Below are 22,568 nucleotides of genomic sequence, written 5' to 3' on the forward strand. Positions count from 1 at the left end.
TACAACAAAATACAGAATCAGTGTTATGAAACTGCTTTATTGCAAAAATAAGTACAGGATTCCTATCATTTTAAGGCTCCCTTTAGTTCCTGAAATACGTTAGAAATTACTGGTAAGCTTCAGGAACCCTGGTCATAAACTTGTGTCCTCTATCTTGGCTATAAGACAGATGAGCAGTCCAACATGTACAAGAAACATGAACTTAGAATTAGCCAGTAAGAAATGCCAGGCATGGAGAGCTAGGCAGGATTTAGGTCACCTGAACACAGCTGTGCTGCAGGACAGTAACATAAACCAATTACGATTCCAAATTTACTAATATCACTGAACAGGAAAGACCTGATGCATCTCATCTAAAAGAAATCAGGGATTACATAATAGCGATTATACTGCTAATCCTGCTTGTCAGTTCTTATTTTTCACATTCAGTCTTTAGTTAGACACCATGACGAGGCTACCCATCAAACAAGGCTACAGCTGTTAATACAGCTAGAAAAATTACCTCGTTCCTTCTGATTACAAAACCAGAAGGACGATGGAACGGGTTTATACTAATGCAGATATCTGCCGCATGGTGTTTTTTTCTGCTAAGTCAAGCTTCCTGTTTTTGTTTTGTAAAAATAAATTTTGCTATGAATATACTAAACATAAATGGTGCTGCAGGTATGTGGGATAAAGTAAACACTCTCCCTAGTAAAACAAATCAAATCTTGACCAGTAGATTTATTCTGAACTGGTTTAAGGTAATGGTAGGCATCCAAATTTTTCAGTCTGAAGACAAAAGGAGCCAGTAACATCTTCTACAGTATTCTTCTGCAGTTATCTGTTTTGCTGTTTGCTGCTGCAGACAAGGGCAAGCAGTTATTTACAAAACCCACAAGCTCACAACAGAATTGCCTCCAGACTGCAGCTGGACCTCCTCAGCAGCTTTCTCTCAGTGAGGAGACTTTAATCAAATATTTAATTAATAACAACATACTCAAAAGCTTAAAAAAAAAAAAAAAAAAAAAAGCATTCATGGTAGGAAGATTATCCTATACTTAAGCTCCAGACCTCAACTTCTAGCTGAAATGGCTGAACAACCCTTCCCAAAAATCACTCTTAAATAAAAACACAATTACAATGCTATCTGCCATTAGCTATCTTAACCTGCCAAAAAAGGACTAAACAACTCCAAGCACTGTATTTCTGAAGTATAAGACCCAAGTATGTACGAGTTCTTTCACAGACCGCATACCCTACAGAACATTCATATGTTCGCCCTCCTGGCAGGAAAGCACCTGCCATAAGTTTCGGTCCTATGAAGTATAAAAAGAGCAGTGAAACACTCCCTTGCAACATTTGTTTTCCATGATGTAGTAAAAAAAAAAAAAAAAGGAGCAGGCACAAAGGAATCCATGGAAGGCTTGAGATGCACACAGCACTCAGCTTCTAACATGCAGCATTACATGTAAAACCAGTCCACAGATGACAGATCCTCCCTGTAGGAGCTGAAATGGATTTTAACTGTAGGATGAGGCCAGCTGGCATTTGAATACTCCCTTGAGATAAGCCAGCACTGACACAGAATATGCAATCTAGCATCTGTCTCTAAACCAGAGAGATTTGATTTGGAATACAGTGACTCAAAATTCACTTTCTAAAACTGAGTAAGCACTTGTTTGGTGAGTAGTATTCGGGGCTTGATGGGGTCAAGTCTTCACCAAACATCTAGCTAAGTATTCTGAAAAGCTAAAAGTTTGACGGGCAAAAGTTTGTATCGAAAACAGACATAAGTTAACACAAATCTTACAGACATCTTGTGGTTTTGGATTATAAATATAGAAAAAGATTCAAGACAATCTCAAAACCAGTATGTGGATCAGTGAGTTGACCATTTTGCTTCAGCTTGAGTCTGAATGCACTGTACTTAGCTGGAATCCAAGGGGGGTTCACTTCCCTCTAGCCCCATCAGAATCAGAAAGTAACTAGTGTGTGGATGACCACGACATACAATGCTGAGGTCTTTTGAAGCCAAGTATTCCAAATCCCACAACAGGCTGCAGTTCAAAACCAATATGAAAAGGTTTGAATGTCTCAATTTCTTTACAATTGTTACTTTCATCCCAGTGGAGGCTATAAAAGCTGGAAGGCCAGTAGTGGCTGCCTCTGCCCATGAAATCACGTTTGTTTGCCTAACGGCTTCAGTACAGCATCAAGGCTATATGGGATATAACACTGTTTGCTACTGTAGCGTTTTGCTTGATTTTGTAAACCAATCCCTAAAGATGGAAAGGCTATTTTTCAGGATGAACAGCTCTGAACATTTAATCCTTCACAGCAGACTTGACGGGAAAACCAGATCCCTGCTGGTAGGATACTTTCAGCAGAATTACCGCTGTTCTTAGTGAGTGAAACGTCTTACCCTCCTTAAAGCTAGTTGAAAACAAACTCTTTCCTAGCTGCTGTGGCTACATGGCTTCTGGATTGCAATTGGATGCCCCAACTGGAGTACAGGCTGAGAAAATTTTACAGACATGTAAATGGTAATGAATCCTGTAGATACATCATAGGAACAGAAACAGTTCTGCAGTGTAGCAAACCGAGATATAACTTGACTTCAAAGAAAACAGAGGAAAAGCAAGTCTGGATTTGCCTTATATAAGTCTTGCATTTAAAAGTGGGTGTTACCTAGAAGGTATGTTCTTGCTCAAAAGCAAGTATTAAAGACTGGAAGCAAAATCCATTTGATAAAATTTACTGTTTGAGTTATTCAGGGATATGACTAGATGATCTTAATGCCATGCTGGCCTCAGAGCCTTTCAATAAGCAGCAAATGACTGCATTTCCATCAATCATGCATTAGAGGTGAAATCACATTACAAGCTTCATCCAATTGTGCCAGAAAAATACCATGGTAATAGCTTTCTTTGCTGGCATGTACACAAATCAAGACAGAATGATAGTTCACCAATGTGCAATTGCTCAAACCAGACAAAACTTCTGGGTTGTGGGGAACCTCACTTACAAATATACATAAATGATTTTAGAGGTGAAAGCAAAGATATCAAGAACTGTAATTTAAAAACACAGCTTTAAATTCAGCAGACAGAAGCCAGTGAATGTTACAAGGAGATTAAACTGAATCCTGGGATTATCAACTGCATCATAAGAACGAGGCTTTTTTTTTTTTTTTTTTTTAATATGTTGGAGGAGTGTTGTGTGTTTTGTGTGTGTATGTGTTGTAAATACAGAGGTTTTGGAAAAATGAAGCAAGAATCTATCTGGTTCATCTACCTCTAGAAGTCTCTATCATCCTACTGGAAGTGCTGTTCTACATTCCTTTTTCTCTAATGCATCCTTGCCTCCTTTTTATTTCCATTTATGTACACAAGCTGGAAGATGAAGGAAAAAAAGTGAAATAAAATAAAGTATGGAATTGAAACATTAAAACTATGCTCCATACTTTCAGGTAAAGAGACACAAAAGGAAAAGGGTGTTTATATATCAAAGTAGTTAATAGGCTGAAAATGTAAGTTTAGTTTGTGGTTGTTTAATAGGATGAGAAGAGAAACACAGAAGAAAAGCTAAAAACAGCAATAAGTTCTATGTGGTTTATGTATGTGTTTTTTTTTTTTTTTTTCCCCCCCCACTGTTTGCTGAAGCTTTTTGGTGAGGTAGAGCCAGAGGGAACTGATGTCATAAGAGGAGAGAAGAGATGAGACATACTGCTTAAAAGAAGCTACAGTTTCATTAGAAAGTACATCTAGCAGTAACCCACTCAAAAGACCAACCACTTCTTTGTGCTTCCTGGGAAACAGTGACCTCTCTGCCCTCTCTATTACAACACTACCCAGTCACAAGACTGTGCTATGCCAGCACTGTTCTCCTTCATAGATGGCATGGGGAAAGGGTAATTGACCCTTAGCTGTATCAAATGTTACAAGCCCCACAGTATTCCTGACCCTCCCTGAGAGGGGTCTTCCACTTTTGTACAGGAACGAACTCTATATATACACACTGCTCACTTGTTAGACTGAAAAAAAAATTATATAAATTTTACAACTTATTCCACATATTTGGGTCTAGGGGTATTGCTTGCAAGTAGAAAAAATCCTGTATTTCTCTGTGCACAGAGAAACGCCTTTCAAAACGTGTTTCCATTCTCATCTTAAGGGCAGAAAAGAATGTGAGCCCTTGTTTATGCATAAAACAGCTTCCCCAGTCAGGGGGAAAGGCTTAAAGCCCTTGCAAGTATGCAGTAAACAATAATTATATAGTTTTCCTGCTCAGATGACCAGAAAAAGGTTATCCATCCTTTTCTGCAAAAGAGAAGGCTTGATTCTCCAATGCATGAAGAGAAACAAAAAAACAAACAAACAAAAAACAAAAACAAAAACAAACAAAAAAAAAACATTGAGGAAATAATTTTAAAGGCATCTAGGGCTGCTCTTTTTTCCCTGATGGTTTAAGTAATTGTCTTGACATCTGAAGTTGGCTTTGAGACATTTGATTCTAATACAGTATTGGTTTAATCTTTATATTAGTTTCCCTGACTACAGTATGACTACATGCCATATGTACTCATAAATGTAATATTTTTATATGAAGAAAAACCATACATAGATATATAATAAAGATGCACCTTATGTATAAATATTGTATATGCTCACCCAAGGCTTCTCACAAGCTTTGCAAATTCTAAAAGACACGTGTCTGAAGGCAGACGAAGTTGTCCTTCAGCCAAGGCTAGCTGACAGTCTTCAAATGTATAGTCTGTCACTGAAACTCCCAATGCCCTTGAATAAACCAGAGAAACACAGGAAGCAAGTTAACCTATGAAAACTGAGCAGAATGTTCATTATTTTGTTTTGTACTGCAAGAAATCCTGCAACAACTCTTCTCCTCTCTGAAGAAATAAGGGAAACCCCATAAGAGAAGGTTCATATACAAAGAATGAAGTATTGTACACTATGAACCCACTACAGAACATATATCCTGACTTCATAAGTACATGAAAATGTAAAAGAACAAGGCAAAAAAAAAAAGTCTTTAATACTTTCAGAGAAGTAACAAAAATAATTTTCAAGTTATTCATCCATAATTATGTATTTTTCAAGTTTTAATGTGAAATTTTTATACTGTTATTGCATTAACATTAATAAATCAATCATCACCTGAACAGAACTGTTACCTTCAGACATTAAAATTATACAACAGGCAATATTTTTAAGAGTACTCCATAAAGAATGGATAGAACTTAAAATAACAAGTAAACGCTAAGCAAACATGACACATTTAAACATATGCAATAGGTGGAAGAAAAAAAATACTCCTAAGTGTTCGCACACCAAACAATTAAGTATTCATTTTTATTTTTATTTTTCCAAACTTGACGCTGTGTGGTACAAATAGCAACAAAGATAGCTCACAAGGAAATCTTGATAAAGCAGTTACATTATATTTGCTGCACTGAAGTTTAGAGAAAGACTGTTTTTTAAGAAGCCTTGAAGAATTCAGTGTACAAATGTAAAAAGCAATTTAGAAAGCAGTTTCATACAAGTTACTCATCTGACATATTTTCCATTATACTCGATTTTACTTGTAGTAATATAGAACACTATTTCTGCTGTGCAGCCTTTTCTAGTTTGATAAAGTCCTCACAGGATTTCCTAACTTTCATTCCTTTCATCTGGAGGTTTTTCTACCTCATTAATAATCACCTTTTTTGTCTATTAAATTAACATACATCAATAGCAAGACTGTTAAAAAATCCTGAGACATATCACAGTCATTTTGGCTGTGATGAAGATTCTGCATCTAATGCTGCACTTATTGTAGCCATTTTGATCTGTAATTGTAGTTTCATGTAATAACCAATTAGTTTCTGTTAAGTAGCTTCTTCCTAAGAGCCTCTTAAAAGGCCTTTGAATGCCAGCGTAAGGTACACGAGCCAGATCTTTTATCCACTGCTTAACTTCAGCAATTCTAATATAGTAGTGAGATATGCACTTAATAACAAAGCTACTGATAGGGGATTCTCTCTTGTAAGGATAAGAAAGTCATATACTCATTAAAAACATCTCACTGATATTCAAGCTCAAAAGTACAAAGTCTGTTAGATATTATTTATAAGCTACTTATGAATAAACAGGACATACACTGTAGTGTTTCTGGATGAATGGCCTCACCCTTGCACAAAAAAAAAACCAACAAAAACAAATGGGAAGGGAACAAAAAGAAGCAGCCAACTAAACCACAAAGATACAGGTGTATAGAAGAGGCACTAGTATTACACAACATTAAATTAATTTTCTTTGGAAGAAGAAAGAAGGAGTGTTTATTGTGCCAGTTTAGATTACTTCCTATTCCCTACTTTCGTACTGTGTGTGCTCCAGATCATCTTGTTAAAAACTTCCCTGTCAAAGATCAGGCAGGTAAACAGATGAATTCCAGGGCTGGAAGAATACAATATAACCCACAAGGAGTACTACCCAGAGTGGCTTACCTAAAGGAATGTGGTAATCACTAAGGTCACGTCCAGTCAAGCACATTACACAAAATTTAATTAGATCTTAAAGGCAACAGTAGGTGTAGCATGCAACAGAAATATGGGAACTTACAGCAGAAGTGTAGGGAAAAGGCACAGAAAAAGAGAAGCTAGTTAAAAATAAGCTAAAAGAAGAAATTGAAAGGGTAAACGTTCATTTGTGGTACAGAATGAGACATCATATTAGGGATCAGGATAAAAAAATATAAAAAAAAGTTGTTAGGACAAAAAAAGTCCAATATGACTAAGCAACAGATTAAAGGTGGCAATTGGAAGGATTTTTTTTTCTTAAGAAAATTTCAAGGAAAACAGAAGATGACAGACAAGTTAAAACAATCATAAGCTGGCAAGCCAAAGCAAGAAACAATAAATTGTAAAAATAAATGCTGGAAGCTTTTCAAATACCTCAAAAGGAAGATGACTAAGAAAGATCAGGCTATTCAAACTCCATGGTAGGTAACGGCCTGCCATACTGGCATCTCCAGACCAATGCCAGATTTAAATACCAACCCCTAAATAATGGTCCCTAGAAGAAGCCTTTTGAAAGGGGAACAAAAATCTTATGACAGAACAAATTCTAAAACAAAAAAACAACCAAAAAAGTATGACCTGCTCTTTTAATAAACAGCTGTGTGCCCCCCTTACATAAGGGGCAGCATTTCAACCAGACTCAGTGCTATCAGTACAGGAAAATTGCTACCACAGCTAACGCCTGCATCGTCAACACAGACACAACAGGCTTGAGAAGGACAAAGCACCTTCTCTTGCTCACCTGTTGGCAGTTTTCCAGCCTTCGCACCTCCAGAAAAAGCAAAACGAACCAAAATCGTATGTTTATACATACATCCAGACTTTTAGAATTACAAAATTCAGAAGCAAGGAAGATGAAGCAACTTTTGTTCAGAGTTAAGTTCAGTTGTAGGATCAGCCAAGGCCAGATAAAATTAGAGTTCAAGGGGCTCCTGAGTTCAGAAGATAAATCACAAGCCGTATAGGGCTAACTCTTTAATACGAGAAGACCTTGATTTCAGCTCAGAACACTGAAGCTGGGGAATATACAGAGTTCATTATTTCTGCTACAACTTGCAATTTTTCCAGTTTCTTAGAATAGACAGGCATACAATGTAAAAACCTTGGATGCAACTGTAACTCACAGGATTTTCTACAGAACTATTTCAACTTGTCTCCATCGAGCTCTCTACTTCAATTCAACTTCTAGGAGAAGAAAAGTTATTTCAATTTGAGATGCAGATTGCAACTGCACCATGTTTTTTATAAACTAGGAATGTAGCAGCTTTTCCCATGCCTTCACCTGGAAGCATTTTTCTTCCCCCCTCTTTTCTTCATACTACCTCTACTTCCACAGTTCGTTAACCTGAGCTTGCTCTCTTCAATGTTCAGCTATTTTATGTGGCCAGATGTGCATGTCTACTTGACATACCTTAAGACTTTTTTCACCCTTGCCTTCCTTGAAATGCTGGGCATTTACCTTTCATATCGCCACCCAACATGGAATTCCAAAGCCAGCAAGTCAGTTCAAGCAAAACAAAAATACAAAAGTCTTCTTGCAAACCCAGTCTGTTGCAGGGGATGAACTGAAGTGTGTATCAGTAGTTGTTTGTGTTGCATCAGTGTTCTATTTCTAAAACAGCAGCAGCTTTCCTATGCTTTACTATTTGAAATAACCACGGGTAAACAACGAATACATGGAACTATTCTTAACTCCATTAAAAAGTCATCGCTGAAAATGCAACCTCAATAGCATACAATTCAGTTACATTAGCTTTCATATGATTCAACCGTACCTTCCTCCCCAGAGGACTTTCACACCCACAGCAGTGAAAGTATTGGATTGTTATATAAAAGTGTTAAAAAAAAAAAAAAAAAAAGCAACCCCTACAGTTCCTGCCGTGTTTGTGCCTCCCTGCCTTCCTCACTGAGGAAGGCGAGTGCTATGTAGTTTTGTATGCACTACGGAAGATTTCAAACTGCTTTGCCAGCAGGCAAAAACACTGACTTGATTTAACACATTTCTTTGATAGTAAAATTAAATCATCCATCTGTTTTTATTGCATATTACAACATACTTACTCTGCCATTACACGTCTGACGTTATTGGCGTATAACACTGGATTCCTTCTTTCTTCTTCTGACGGAATATACACAGGTAGAAACTGCATACAGAAAACTGAATTATACCAAGAACATTTAACGTTTTAAGCAACTTGTATTGCAGTACCGTGGTGAAAGATTTATACAGTGCATCTTTAAAAAAAAGCACAACTCAAATGCTTAAAATTCATCACACTTCCAGAAATTCATTTCTTACCTCATGGAACCCAAAGATTTTTATCTTCTTTTCATTAAGTGGGAACAGGAAGTTTTAAATCATTTGGAAGTATTAGCATTTTCTTCCATGAGCCCCTGACATTGAAATTATACTTCTTTTTTGTTCAGCTCTTCAGAGATAACCAAGAAAACCATCTGCTACACGAGCTTTGTTGAAAATTAGCTTAAATATTGAGAATTAAAGTTCTCAGGACATTAGATATTTACTGTTCCCACCTCGTATTTTGTAATCATTCAATTTGTACATTAAGCAGTCAAGCATTTTCATCCTTCTGTTGTCGGAGATTTTTCAAAAATTTTTCCTTCAGATTGAGCACCGGGTATTAGTACTCAATTAACAGAAAAACTCTAAATGCATGCAGAAGTGACCACACAATTAAACCAGAGCTGCTGGATAGATAGAAGAGGCAGCTTTCAGAATGAGATGGCCTACATTCAAAGACATTTGAGCTTTTACCTATGACTAAGAATTTATTAAACTATGATGTAGGCATCAAGATCATTCCCAGTTTCACCTACAAAAACCCTCAGAACATCTCATTTCCACTAACTCACTCTTCAGATATAAGGAGTAAGAAGGAATCGCTGACTCCTCCCCACCCCATGTCAGTACAAGACAGATAATTCCTTTGGTAGTGTAATGACATGAGAAAATTTATACACTAACTGATCAAAATGTTTATAGTTGTGTGGAAAGCTTCGGAAGCAGAAAACAACTGTCATATGCTTAGTTATATTTAATATAATTACCTATGGGTAGTATAAAACTGGAATTATGATCCAGGAATTTCATACTGGTCTTTAAAAAAAGAAAATAAGAATTGGGAAATAAACATCTGTTTTATCATTTAAGCAAAGAATTCTTAATAACTGAAGTTAGCAGCATTTTCAGTATCACATAATGGTATGGTCAGCAGAACCCAAAATGCTGGGTCATCTAAAATCATTAGAAGTTTGTTTCTTAGAAGCGTTCAAAGATTGAAAAAAAATTAATTTACTTTGTGTTTTCCTAGTTTCCCTATACTCAGCACTGTAACTGAAACCACACTATTCTTCTCTTCTAGGTGTACAAGTAATTATGTTGGTCCAGCAAGATATAATATATAAAAGGACAAAGAACATGAAGCTAACAGAGACAGAAAGATTGTTCCTTCAAATTGCAAGCCCAATTATATTTCTTTTACTTGAGTTGCAAATTGCTATCAAGTAATTCATCCAAATGCAGGACAAGTTTGAATATGAGGCAATTTCAGAGGTGTTCTATGTACCTGTGCCTAATGAGATGGAAACAGCGCCGTCATTCTGGCATCACAAGCAAAACCAACAAAACTCTCAGCTACTGTGAGGTGATGGATGTTTGAACACTGATGCTGACAGGCCAGCAAAACAAACTGACATGAGCCAAAGCAAGCTGCATGTGCTGATGATCACACACCCTTTTTTTCTTTAAGAGCTTGATTGCACGCTTGGAATCATTCTGGTATGCAAAAAATGGACAGCCCAATCTTTATAGCAACCTATCATAAAACCTACACTGATGTTTGCTTTTCAATATACATGCTGGATGACATGTATGGTACACCACGACATTCATTTTATACATAGAAAACCAGACCAGAAAACCTCTGATTCTGATTGCTTGGCAGTTAGACCTTACCAGCTATTATCTAATCAAAACCATACTAATACTGTACTGTCTGGCTGTACACCTCCCTGAATAACTGGATCTTCAGCTCTTACTCTGTTATCAACGTTGACTTTTATTTACCAGTATCCCTGTGTTGATGGAACAAGGCAGGAGTAAAAGCCAACTGACTTTGTAGAGCAGGGAAAAACCACGACTGTGAACACAGAACCACCCTTTCTTCCACTACATTCCTCAATCTGCAGCACTTCCTTTACAAGACCAGATTCAATATGTAGCTCTCAAGCACGCTGCCTCACCCTTGCAAACAGCCTGGCAAAAAATCTCTGCTCCTCTACGCTCTGCCAGCTCGTGCTCTAGGACAGGGTGTTTCATTTACTTAAAGACGACCAAAGACCATAACTTGTCCTCGTGCAAGATCTCTGTGAGCTACAGAAACTCAGCAACTGCTAGCAGCTGCTGCCTCAAAAATCAAGAAAGCTCAGCAGTGTTCACTTGTGTGAAAAGACTCATTTTACTTGCCTAGGGCAGAAAATCATGTTTCCAAGAGAGTAAAAATCTTGCTTGCTCATCAGCTGGTTTGTTTTATATTTGCAAGAGGCAGTAACTCCCCAGCCCTTCTACCTCATATATACCTTACTAGAAGGCAAAATACGAGTTTTGAGATATTCATCTGAATTTAAGTCTTTCACACAAGTAGAGAATACTGACTGATCTCTGCAATGGAATTTTTCAAGCATTAAGAGTACTTGAAAAAAAGTTACAAGACAAACATGGGAAAAACAAAGTATTATAAACAGATATAAAGTGAAAGAATCCAGTTGTTACACACTATATAAGCAGGACAGCAGGAGCCTGGTAGAATACTTTTAAAGTAAAACATATCTCCCCTGTGAAAAAGATCTTATCTGCTGTGGGTTACCAAAACAGAACGGGGAGTAGTTTACTGTAAAAACATTTTCAGATAACTTTATCATCCCTTTTGTAAGCTGGCAGTTCCTATTATCTTATATGCAACTTTTTTTTTGTTGTTAAAGTACATCTACTTTTCTTCTTTTTGACACCACGATCAGACCACTATTTTGTAAATAAGATTTTTTTTTTAAGCCGTTAATAACTGAAAACTTTCAGCTGAAGCGATAACAGCAATCACAAGTTTCTGCAAGAGATACAATTATTTAGTGGCCAGTATTCTGTGCATTCATTGTTTTCCAAATATTTATTGAAGAAACAAAACACAGAACATTGCAACGATTACTGTGATTAGGATATGTTGTATATAACAATAGCGATAGTTCTTCCTACTAATTTACCCTGCCATCAGATCCATCAGTTAAAGATAAATACATTTTCACATTTCCACTTCAGTAGCCTTCAGCCTTAAGACCAATGTTTTCCTCAAAACAATGTTAAGAATATACATGAACTCCAATTTTGTGTTTTCTGATTTCACATTCAGAACACTGCAGAAATTGTAAAAATCTCTGTAAGCAGTTTCTTATTCTTTAAAAGATAGAAAGATAGTTCTTATTTTGTACATCAGCATTCACTAAATTCACTGTGATTGCTAGAATAGCAAATCACAGCATTACAAGATAAGAGCTTTATTCACAATGCTAACTCTATAGTTGGAAATATATCTACTCAATTTAAAAAAGAAAGTCATAAGCCAAGTGGGAAACTGTATTTTTTTTTTTTTTAGTTTTAGGTTACGTTTTCAGATACAGATATACTTGTCCAAAATAAGTGGTATTTAAACTTTTTTTTTTTTAAAAAAAACAAAACAGTGTAAACAGAGCTTGATTGCAAACTTTTACTGCAGAATTATGAACAATATGATGTATACTGCTGTATATGATCATATACTACTGTATATGATGCTGCTCTGAATATACTTTATTTTACTGACCTCAATTTCCACGGAATTGTGAAACTGACACAAAGTAAGCCACAGAATTTCTAACCTAAAAGGGAGAAAAAAAAGGAAAAGGATGAAGAAAAAAATTAAACATAGTGAAACAGTAAGTACATGATGCTCTAAAGTCTTCAGGTAGCATTCCTACTTGCAGGTATGTAGATACAATCATATTCAAATACAAATTTAACAGAAAAGGTCTTTGAGAGTACTTCTACACATTACGTTCTGTAAGGGGGGACAGGAGCATTTTATCTGAATATATATATATATGTATAATATATACAGCATCTTAAAAGACACCCAAAATTAAAAAGACAAACAGTAACATACACAGTTACTCATACATACAACAACATGACTGATGTACATGTATGCAGAGAACATAAAGAAACTGCAAGTCTGTTTCAGGAAAATGCTGTATTCAACAGAACTGACAAGATTAATTAAAACCACTATGATTATATCTTTACCTTTGTTTAGAATCAAATTATACTTCAGAAATCTGTTAATGAAATGCAGTACATGTGTTTCAGTAGTCTAAGACACAAGATACTGCTATACTGCTTTCTAAGGTTGAGTGGACTCCAGTAGTGTTCAAATTCAGGATACGAATTAGTAAACCTAAATTAGGGAGCAGCATTAGTAGACACACTTTATACTGTATTTGGGTACGTAGAGCAGCCAATCATTATGTTAGAAGTGCAGATAAAAATCCTCTTAGGCAGATAAAGTGCACTTACTAGAAGCAGTACTAATTTGCAACACACTCATTCAGGGATGCAGCACGTTTTTTGTCTCCTTTCCAATTTAACTTCCAATACATTAAAACAAAGAAAAGGTACAACCACCACAATAGAACTTATGACTTCATGTTTACACCATTAATGGTAAATGTGAAGATCTGATTTCTACATCCTACTCCAAGAATGTTAAAAACAGCTAATAATTTACAACTTTTTTTCTTCCAACCCTATAATCCTCAAAGATACCTTAAAAAAATCTGCCCCAACTTGTTTTTACACACTAACCTTAAATTAAAAACACTAATAAATAGTTGATAGAAGCCATATTTAACTCCAAGTCTGAGGTAGAGAAAGTTTAAGTTGTATGCTGTTGTCAAAGTCTTTGTTTTCAAGGTGCAGTCAAATTAATCTGAGCTGAATAGCAAACTAGTAAAAACATTACTTTCTGAAAGTGTTCAGTTTCGATGAAAAACGTTTTCAATCTATTTTATGAGCCGCACCAACTTTGAATACCCTGCCAATCTTCTGTGAACAGAACATGCCTGGATACAGCAACGTTTTCAGATTATGTTCTGGCTGATACCAAAATAAAATGACATAGGACAACAGATGTTTGAGAAAGTGAATGTAGCAACCTTAACAGTATTTTCTGCTAAGACATCAGAAATACCTGTTAGGCCACTCATGAGAATTAAACCCAATTAAGTAAAACCGTAATTTAAATGCCCCAAGTGAATTTGCATAACATTACATGCTACTTCAGAATTTGATTCAGCTTTCTTTTGACTTAAGTTTGTTCGTAGGGGTCAACACTTCTGAATGAGAGTATTGCATTATACACATTTAAGTGCTTTGAGGTAACCCATCTACAAGTTCCTCCCCAACTCCTATATGTTCCTGACTCCTTTGACAGGACACTAAAGCTGGAAGTTCTTAAAGCTGCAAGTTTTAATTCAAAGTTTAAAAAAGTGATCAGTGATTTCCTCAAGTCTCCAAATTTGTGTCTTTAATTAGATCTGGCTCTTAGTCCAATTACAGGTGAAAAAAATCCTAAATTACTTGAACCCTGTCTTATCACAATGGTTTCTTCATTCCTACTAAAATACAGGATCTCAGGTGGGACATTCAAAACAGCAGTTACCAAGGGAGAAGCAAACCATTAACCATGAAATCCAACTGCCCTTCACCTAGGATTGAAAATTTCTGGTTTTGATCTTCATTTAAACGTTTTAGAACTTCTAAACTGACTCCAATGTTGAAACAGCATAGGAAAAAAAAAATTAAAAAACAAACAAACAAACCCAAACTCCTCCATTTTGTATTTTACATGACATTAATTTGCTAAGGAACCTCTAGAATAACATAGGGTTTTAAAATGAGTCAAAGTTACAATCAGGCAAGACAATGGAAATGATATTTTCAAATTTCCTAGGTGGGATGACTGTCTCCATGGGACTAGACCAATTTCAAACAGTAGCCATACAGACACTCCAAATCAACTTGCAGGCAATAAAATATGTAGAACAGAAGCATCTCGTTTTACTTCAGGCTCAGAGGAAGAAGAAAAGAAATAAAATTCATCCAGCAAGCCATCAAAAACATAGTATCAGAAATACACTGTTTATAGCTGGATTCCTCTAACTGAACATTATCATAGTTAGGGAATAATGCATAAAAGACTAAAACCCACAGCACAATGCAATAGCCAGCAATTACTGCTTGACTACATACTTCTACAAATCATGTAAATAGAAGCTAATTAAGGAAAGCAATTATGATGCAAGCAATAAAATATAAACCACTTACGCTCCTGGGCCTTGCCATGTCCATGTGATTGTATCCTTTGGAAAGGAAGCATAACAGTTTTATTTATTGCACTTTAAACTTCTGTTAAATTATAGATAGCATAACTGATGACATATGGCTAATAGGTTTTCATGGAAAATTCAATTTCCACAAGTTCTTAGTCCCAACATGAGTAAACCAAAGATAGCAGGAATCAAACTCTTATGAAGCTAGGAAACACCCACCAATTCAGCTCATAAATGTGGAATATCTATATCTGTATTTATAAGACATGTAAAGATTCAGGGAATTCTTAAAAAGCTGTTAATCTTGGAAAAAATATACATATAATATTTTAAACCACAAGCTGATGTTCCTTAAGATTCTCAGTCCATGTGCATTTTCCTGACCCACCCTGCTGGACAGGATGTCCCTCAAGTATCCCCACACCGTAGCTGTACCTCCCAGCTATAGATATGAGCTCTGCAACAATTCTCGAGTGTCTGAGACCTGTAGAGATGACTTAACGGGAACCCTCCCAACTGAAAAGAATTAGTAGGACCAGGAAGACCACATGTTTTACCTCAAACAGGATTTTTCCACTTGCCTTTTTTCCCCCTCACGGATGGCATCCATCCATCTGCCTGATCCAAAAATCAAACGGTACAAGACATCTAAACCCACCGAGCTGCTCTCAGGGAAGACCAGCAACACTTTTAGATGGCTGACACGAAAAAGTTTACAACTCCAAATCCCAAAGCCACATAGGAACATTTCTTGGAATCCACAGTTATAATCCTGCTCAGAAAGTGATGCCTAGCAGGAGTTTTAACCTCCCTTCTACTACTCAAATTACCGTCAACCATCCCTTAATTCTAGCCAATTTTTTATTGCAGTAAAAGGGTCTTGAAAGAGATGGAGATGATGCCTTTATGAACTGCCAAAAAAACAAACAAACAAAAAAAAGGAATTGTGTGTAAAACATTAACAGAGGGGAAGTAGCAGTTAAAGAAGTAAACAAGATGCAACTAGCCAAAAGAGAACAGAGACCTTGAATGGAGTATATAACAGATCACAAGAAGGAAGATGACAAAGGTCACAAGATTTTTAAACTGTAAGATTAAGAAATAGTGTAGGAAAAAATTGCAATACTTGGAGACTTAATTTACATGTAGGAGCAAGAATGCAAAAACCTGAAAATGAGTTCCAGGTTTGTTTGTTTGTTTTTGTTTAACTGGAAAAATCATGCACAAGTCATTACTACAAAGCCAACAGGACTCAAGAAATTCACATTTCTAAAACATTGGAAAGATTTCTGTTAGCCTACTGAAAAAATTCTAGGTTCGTTCTATGCTACCACAGAAAATCTTTTTAAAGAGTTTAGGTGATCGATCACATGCCATGATCTTGAAAAAAATCAAGTTAAACTCATTTTAATTACAACTTAAAAAACGTGACTCAAGGAAAACTGAAAGAAGGCAGCGCAGGCATGAAAAGTGAAAAATACGATTATTGTGATAGATCAACAGCCTGAAATAAGGTCAATACACCATGAAGGACTGCTAAGAATTTAAATTTTGACTTTCAACAGTTATCTTAAAACCAAACAAAATATCATTAAAACGTATTCAATTTCCAGCAATCAACATGGGTGCACGAATGTAGACTTCTCCACCTAGCAATCTTATAGAACTTGGTCTCTAGTTCTGCCATGAAATAAAATTCTTATGGCAATTTTGATGTCTCTGGTAATACTACAAGTAAACTCATGAGGGGCTTTGTTTTTCCCATAAAGAGCTTTCATTTATAAGCCCTGACTGTTGAAGAGTAGATGGCTGATGTTATCTCTTACCAGGGACTAGATTTGCCATAATAGAGCACCAAAGTACTACATGTATCTTACTCATCTCCCTAAATTACAACAGTGCAGGAGACAAAGAAAAAGCCAATTCCCCTGCCTTTGGCTAGGCAAAGGATCACTGAAAGAGAGTAGATATTTTCAGAAGTCAGCCCTCGATAAACTCAAATACGTACCATATCTATCAACAATCTGGTGAGAAATTCCCAATACGAATGTCACAGTAGACATGCAGGCTTTTTTCTCATTGAGAACATTTGGATGCAAAAGGGATAAGGAGTAAATGCCACGGAGTGCAGAAGAAGATTGCGTCCTTCAGGAGAGAGAACTATTTAGTAATAGGCTCTCGCTCTTTTCATCATAAAAATATATGTTAGCAAGCAGAAGACAGGAAGAGATGTTTGCCATACCTGGGTTAAGATACTTCACAGCTACCAGCGTATGCTCACAGACAGCACACACTCTGCTAACACTGCAGGAACTCTTTGAAACTTTTATATCTATTAATGGGTCCTTTGTATGGCATGGAAGTCCATCCTTCACATAATTTTATTTGACATAGGGAGATGCTGAGAACCATACCAAGCTATAAACGTAAGAGCAAACATTGTAGCAGAAGGAGAGCAAGCATGTAAAAACACAACCACTCAGCTCTGACACAGTAACACTGAAGAAGAGATGCTGCCAAACCTCACAACAAACAACACAGCTAATTTCAGAAGACACTTGGACATCAAAATATGGTTAAAATAGATCTGTAATATTTAGAGAGGTATATAGCCTTCCATAGTTACCAGCACTCTGCTAGAAAATTCAAATAAAGGAAGAGCTATATGCACAATGAAGGGAATTAACATAAAAATGAATTGTAAAACAATTGCTTTAGGACCTGTGGATTGTGCATCAGTGTTTCCTTTAAATGGAATATAATCAACAGCTGTCTAACATCCTACATGTGAAGTACTACCAGACAAACTGGGAGAACAAAAGCAAATTTTGAATTTCAGGTCTAAACAACATTTTAAGGTTTTTAATTTCTTTCTGATCATGCATCATGAAGAGCAACAGAGTCACATATTATTCCTAAAGAAACATTGACACAGGACCAGAGGCATAATTTACTGCAGAATAGTGACAAGCCCTAAGAAGAAAGGTATTTGGGGCAACACTGACTGGAAAAGAAGTGATGTTAACCAGAAACAGATCTATTTGCTAGAGGAGAACTGAATTTATATCAGTTTTTGATATGTTTCATTCCCTTGCAGAACGGTAGTAGTTCACATAGTTCTTGAACGTGTAGGAAATAAGTAAGGAAGAGTGCACACGCCTGCTATATTCACCCCAGGCTCTAACCTCCCAAGTCCTCCCTGAATGGTCAGGAGCACTGAAGTCTGATCCCTTTTTCAGAAGTCGGAGCTCCGAAGGCAGAGCACCATGGCTGGGCTCAGGCTAAAAGCAGTGGAGTGACCGAACACAATGCCTGACTTGCCTTTGCTGGCTAAGGAAAGAACTTAAATTCTTCTGTAAACCCCAAATTATAATATGCAGTGGTCAAGCAAGTAGACAGAGAAGAAACCAGAAACAATTAAAGTTTTCCAGAAATGTAGTCCTACCCTATGAAAACCATTATCTCCCTACTCCATTCTTTCTTGCTACTTAACTCTTAACTGCAGCCTAATCAAAATCTCACCTTCATATACCACCATATTGTATTCCTCCTTCCTCTCCTCATTCCAACTTCGATACAACTCTTCTCTGATCCCAAACTAATATAAACTTAAGCAGCAATAGCAATTATTCTCCTCCCCCCACTCAACGTTTAATGAAAGTTTGGAGGTTAAATTACTCAGCAAGGCACTGAAACCTAGCAGTATTTTACAGTAATTAAAAGCAGTAGGAACAAGTAAAGTAACACACACAGATTCAGGCCTGTTGGATATCTACATAGATATTTACAGGTTTAAAACATGTAATAATAAAAAAAAAAATAAAAGCTCAAAAATTTCTTACATTGAAGATAAATCAATGTGAGCCTCAGTCTCTTCATACAGTATTAGAAACATTTATATTAGCTTACGAACACTGCATATTATGTACTACATATTTTAAGATATTTGCAGATTAAAGTTCGGTAGCCTTATTAAAAATATATATAAAATATAAAAATATATGGTTTGATATTTTCATATTATAGTTTTATAAATATGCATTATAAAAAACTGGCAGTGCAATAAAGGTTTTAAAAGCTACTCCACTTTTTCTTGGAAATAGTTATGTAATCAGAAGCATTACAATGCTCTTAATTCTACATGAGCATAGCAACTGCTACACTTGTCACAGCATCCCCAAAGATAACTGAGTTATGGCTATCATGCCTGTTCTCAGTCAAAAGCAAGTGCTGGTCTATGCAAGTTAAATAAAGGACCTAAAAAAAGTTATTTATTTATTTTTTAAATCAAGCATGTTTGATATCAACCTATAAATTGATGGAAAGTTCAATGGATGGAAAAAAAAAAAACACAAAACTTTAAAACATAAGCACTCAGGAAATGAAATCCATCCTTAGTTCAAGGGGTTGTTAATGGGCTAGTCAAGGAGAGATGACACGAGACCTGATGTGACGCACATCAAAGAGGCAAGGTAGTCCTTGTTTTACTTCTGACACTCCTCCCACCTTCCCCTACATAATGTCCATTTTAATAAGGGGACAGACTGGACCTGAAAATAGCCCCAGAGGGCTCAAAAAAAAGAAGTTCAATTATAAAAGCTAGTAAGGTTGACTGGGAAGCATCTAATTAACTGAGGAATGCAGAAAGACAGGATTCTTGCTGCAATAGGACAAGAAAATATCCACAATAAGAAAGCTGAAGTAAAACACAATCCTTCATTATCTTGAGGTAGATCAGGTGAGTTTCATCTTCATTTACCTAGACCTTTGCAACCATTTGTGACAACTGTTGTCTTTAGATATTGTAAAGAAACACTGTGTTTTACCTTAATCTGGTGTATACTGAAGGACTATTTCAAACTAGCTAGTGACCCAAGTGCAAAGTGAATGTGAAATATGGACAATGAGACACCTTATGAAGGTGCCAAGATCCCCAACACATTTTTCTATTATCATTTAGCTAGCTGTGTTAATGCGTGACTAGCATCCTCACACTCAGCAGGCGCAGATGTACCTTCCAGCAATAAATGAAGAAAACTCCCCAGCACACAGTGCAATAATGGGCAGTGCCTCAGAACAAGTGTCAGTTTCTGTCTAGGACCTTTATGTCTTGTCACATGCACAGCACTTCTCACAACAACCTGAATAACTTTCAGAGCACTGTTTTAATGGAGTAACTTAACTCAAAATTTAAATGCTTCTGCTTTTATTAAGTCTATTTATACTGCTAGAAGCTTTAGGAATGCACGTTCAGCAAATAAGCATTTATTAGTACTTTCCAAATTTCTAAGCTTAATTATCTAACCTACAAGGTTACAGAAGTACCAATGAATTTAGAGGAAAATACCCCACGTTTTCAATTACATTGCAAGCTGAACTTACCAGTTTGTTTGGGTAACGTAAAACCACTGGCTGTACAGGAACTCCAGGAATAAATGCTCCTAGAAGGCACAAGACACATCATTACCTTATAGCACATTTTGGTACAGAATTTATTGCAGCAAAAGATTTTATGATTAATGGTCTGATAACGTATAAGGATTAGTTGATAGAGAAAAAAGACCCAGAAGTAGCCTCAAAAGTGATTAAAAAAAAAAAAGGAGAGTGACCTTTTCAGAAGGTAAGATTATGAATGCTTACTTGTATTTTCTAAATTATGCTTTACATAAACTGTCATGCACACATCTCAGAGCCCAGTACCAAATTCAACTTGATAAATTATTACAAAAATTAATAGAACATGCAAGATAGTTAAGTCAAAAGATTCCTCATGCTCAACAGTATTTTTTCCATGAAGAATCTAAGCTTTCTTATGCAAAAGAAGCTCTCTACATTTAGCTAAGCAACACTAGTTTAGAGGAAATGTATCATCTCTGAAGTAACAGAACGATTTTCTTTTTTTTTCCCCACCTTAATTCCCCTCAGAAGGGCTTGATTTTAGTCAGTTATGAAAAATACAATGGAGTATACTGAACTAGTGCACAGAAGTGTCACTTCATTTTATGTGAAAATTATGGTTCTAATAAGTGGCACAAAATCTATGTGTCATTTGCTAATCATTTTCTTTATAATTATCTTATTCAACATTCTTCTAAACATTTTTTTTGTGAAAACATTTGGTTTGAAAAGAAAACTTTACTTAAACTAAGTTTTGTATGGTAATTTACTAAATACTGCTGAATATTCCAATTAAAATTAAGAACCAAATGATGAAAGTATACTGTATGCTTAACATTATGTTTATTTTACAAAATGAATAATTACATAGACGTAAAAAGAAAAACTGCTAGTGGTGTATAAACATCTTTAATGAAGGTTGTTTGAACGGGGCCTTGCAGAGATGTGGTTCTTGGCCCAGTAGGACTTTCTATTATGTCTCCAAGAACAGCAGCCTAAGCAACTTTCAAAGATGACAAAATCTGAGTGGTAGATGACAACGTTACTATTTAAACAAAGCTACATAGTTTGCCCATGTGATTAGCTTGCATGACCACAAACAAAAAACTGCATAATAAGAACAAGGAATGTAGGCCATAAAAGCAGAACTGGGAAAGGCATCCTGAAAGCAGTTACTCAGAGACCTAAAGTTACTTGATATCAAAGTGAGGTATCTTGAGGCAAAGGAATTCTGGGAGGCTGGACGGATACAGAATGAAGTTGCAGCAGGAAAAGTGAGATAGTCAAGAGGTAGACAGCAGCATGTACTAGACCAGAGGAGAGGAAGATAGTGGGAATTGGAGGCAGAAAGTATATGGCATCTGGTGGCTGGAATGCCTATGGAACAGAGGGAGAGAAGGAAAACAGGGTTTTAAAGAAGAATTTGGATGGGTTTTCAAAGCGTGGCCAGGCTTTGGGGAAGGAGGAGAGGGAAGGAATAGAGCGCGAAAGAAGCAGATGTTCTAACCACCACTCATTCATCTACAAGGTAAGCGTTAAGAAGGGTAAAGAAAGAGCTTTTTGAATGTTTGCTCAGTATTTCCTTCAGCCAAATGAATTAGTACAAGGAACCACAATGCTGACTCACTGCATGATATTCCAGTAGGGATATGTAAGTTGTGAGCAACATAAAATGAGACACTCAGTAAGAACAGAACACTGTGAGCTAGGCAGAAGCCTAGGAAGAGTCAAAAAACAAACAAAAAAAACAAACAAAACACATATATCACAAAGGCCTTGTTCACCGCAGCCTGCTCATTCTCATCTTTGTACCTACACCAGGAAGGCAAGTTTTTATTACCCATTGCTCGTTCACCGCAGTGTTGACAATCCCATTATAACCACAATGCACATCTGCAACAATGTTCAGTGTTAGGTGCTCTACTAATTTGATAAGCTAACAGGGTGCTACTAACAGAGAACAGCCTAGAATGCAGACATTTGATAACAAATCTCGAGATAAAAAAAAAAAAAAAGAGCCCTTGTAACAGTGTTATACTGGCAAGATTCTTGTGTTATTTTCACCAGAATGCAACTCAACAGGAAAGTTCAAGAAGTCAGGAATCAACCAAACACTACACAGCAGCAAATGCAGCACCAGTCTGAAATGGATACAAGCTGATACCTTTATAGCATA

General features: G+C 36.3%; 1 protein-coding gene across 1 annotated transcript in view; it reads right to left on the bottom strand.

Annotated features, from left to right (window-relative positions):
- The window catches only part of LPCAT1 (lysophosphatidylcholine acyltransferase 1), a 54,861-nt gene that overhangs the window by 17,333 nt on the left and 14,960 nt on the right, over positions 1 to 22,568 (bottom strand). Inside the window, exons 6-10 of the mRNA XM_068671216.1 lie at positions 20,378 to 20,436; positions 14,991 to 15,025; positions 12,433 to 12,487; positions 8,621 to 8,703; positions 4,653 to 4,778 (exon numbers count right to left, since the gene is read on the bottom strand). Of these exons, the coding sequence (XP_068527317.1) occupies positions 4,653 to 4,778; positions 8,621 to 8,703; positions 12,433 to 12,487; positions 14,991 to 15,025; positions 20,378 to 20,436 (358 nt within the window). The remainder of the gene's footprint in view (positions 1 to 4,652; positions 4,779 to 8,620; positions 8,704 to 12,432; positions 12,488 to 14,990; positions 15,026 to 20,377; positions 20,437 to 22,568) is intronic.

The sequence above is a fragment of the Anas acuta genome, chromosome 2, assembly GCF_963932015.1.
Source record: "Anas acuta chromosome 2, bAnaAcu1.1, whole genome shotgun sequence".
In the NCBI taxonomy this organism is placed as follows: Eukaryota; Metazoa; Chordata; class Aves; order Anseriformes; family Anatidae; genus Anas; species Anas acuta.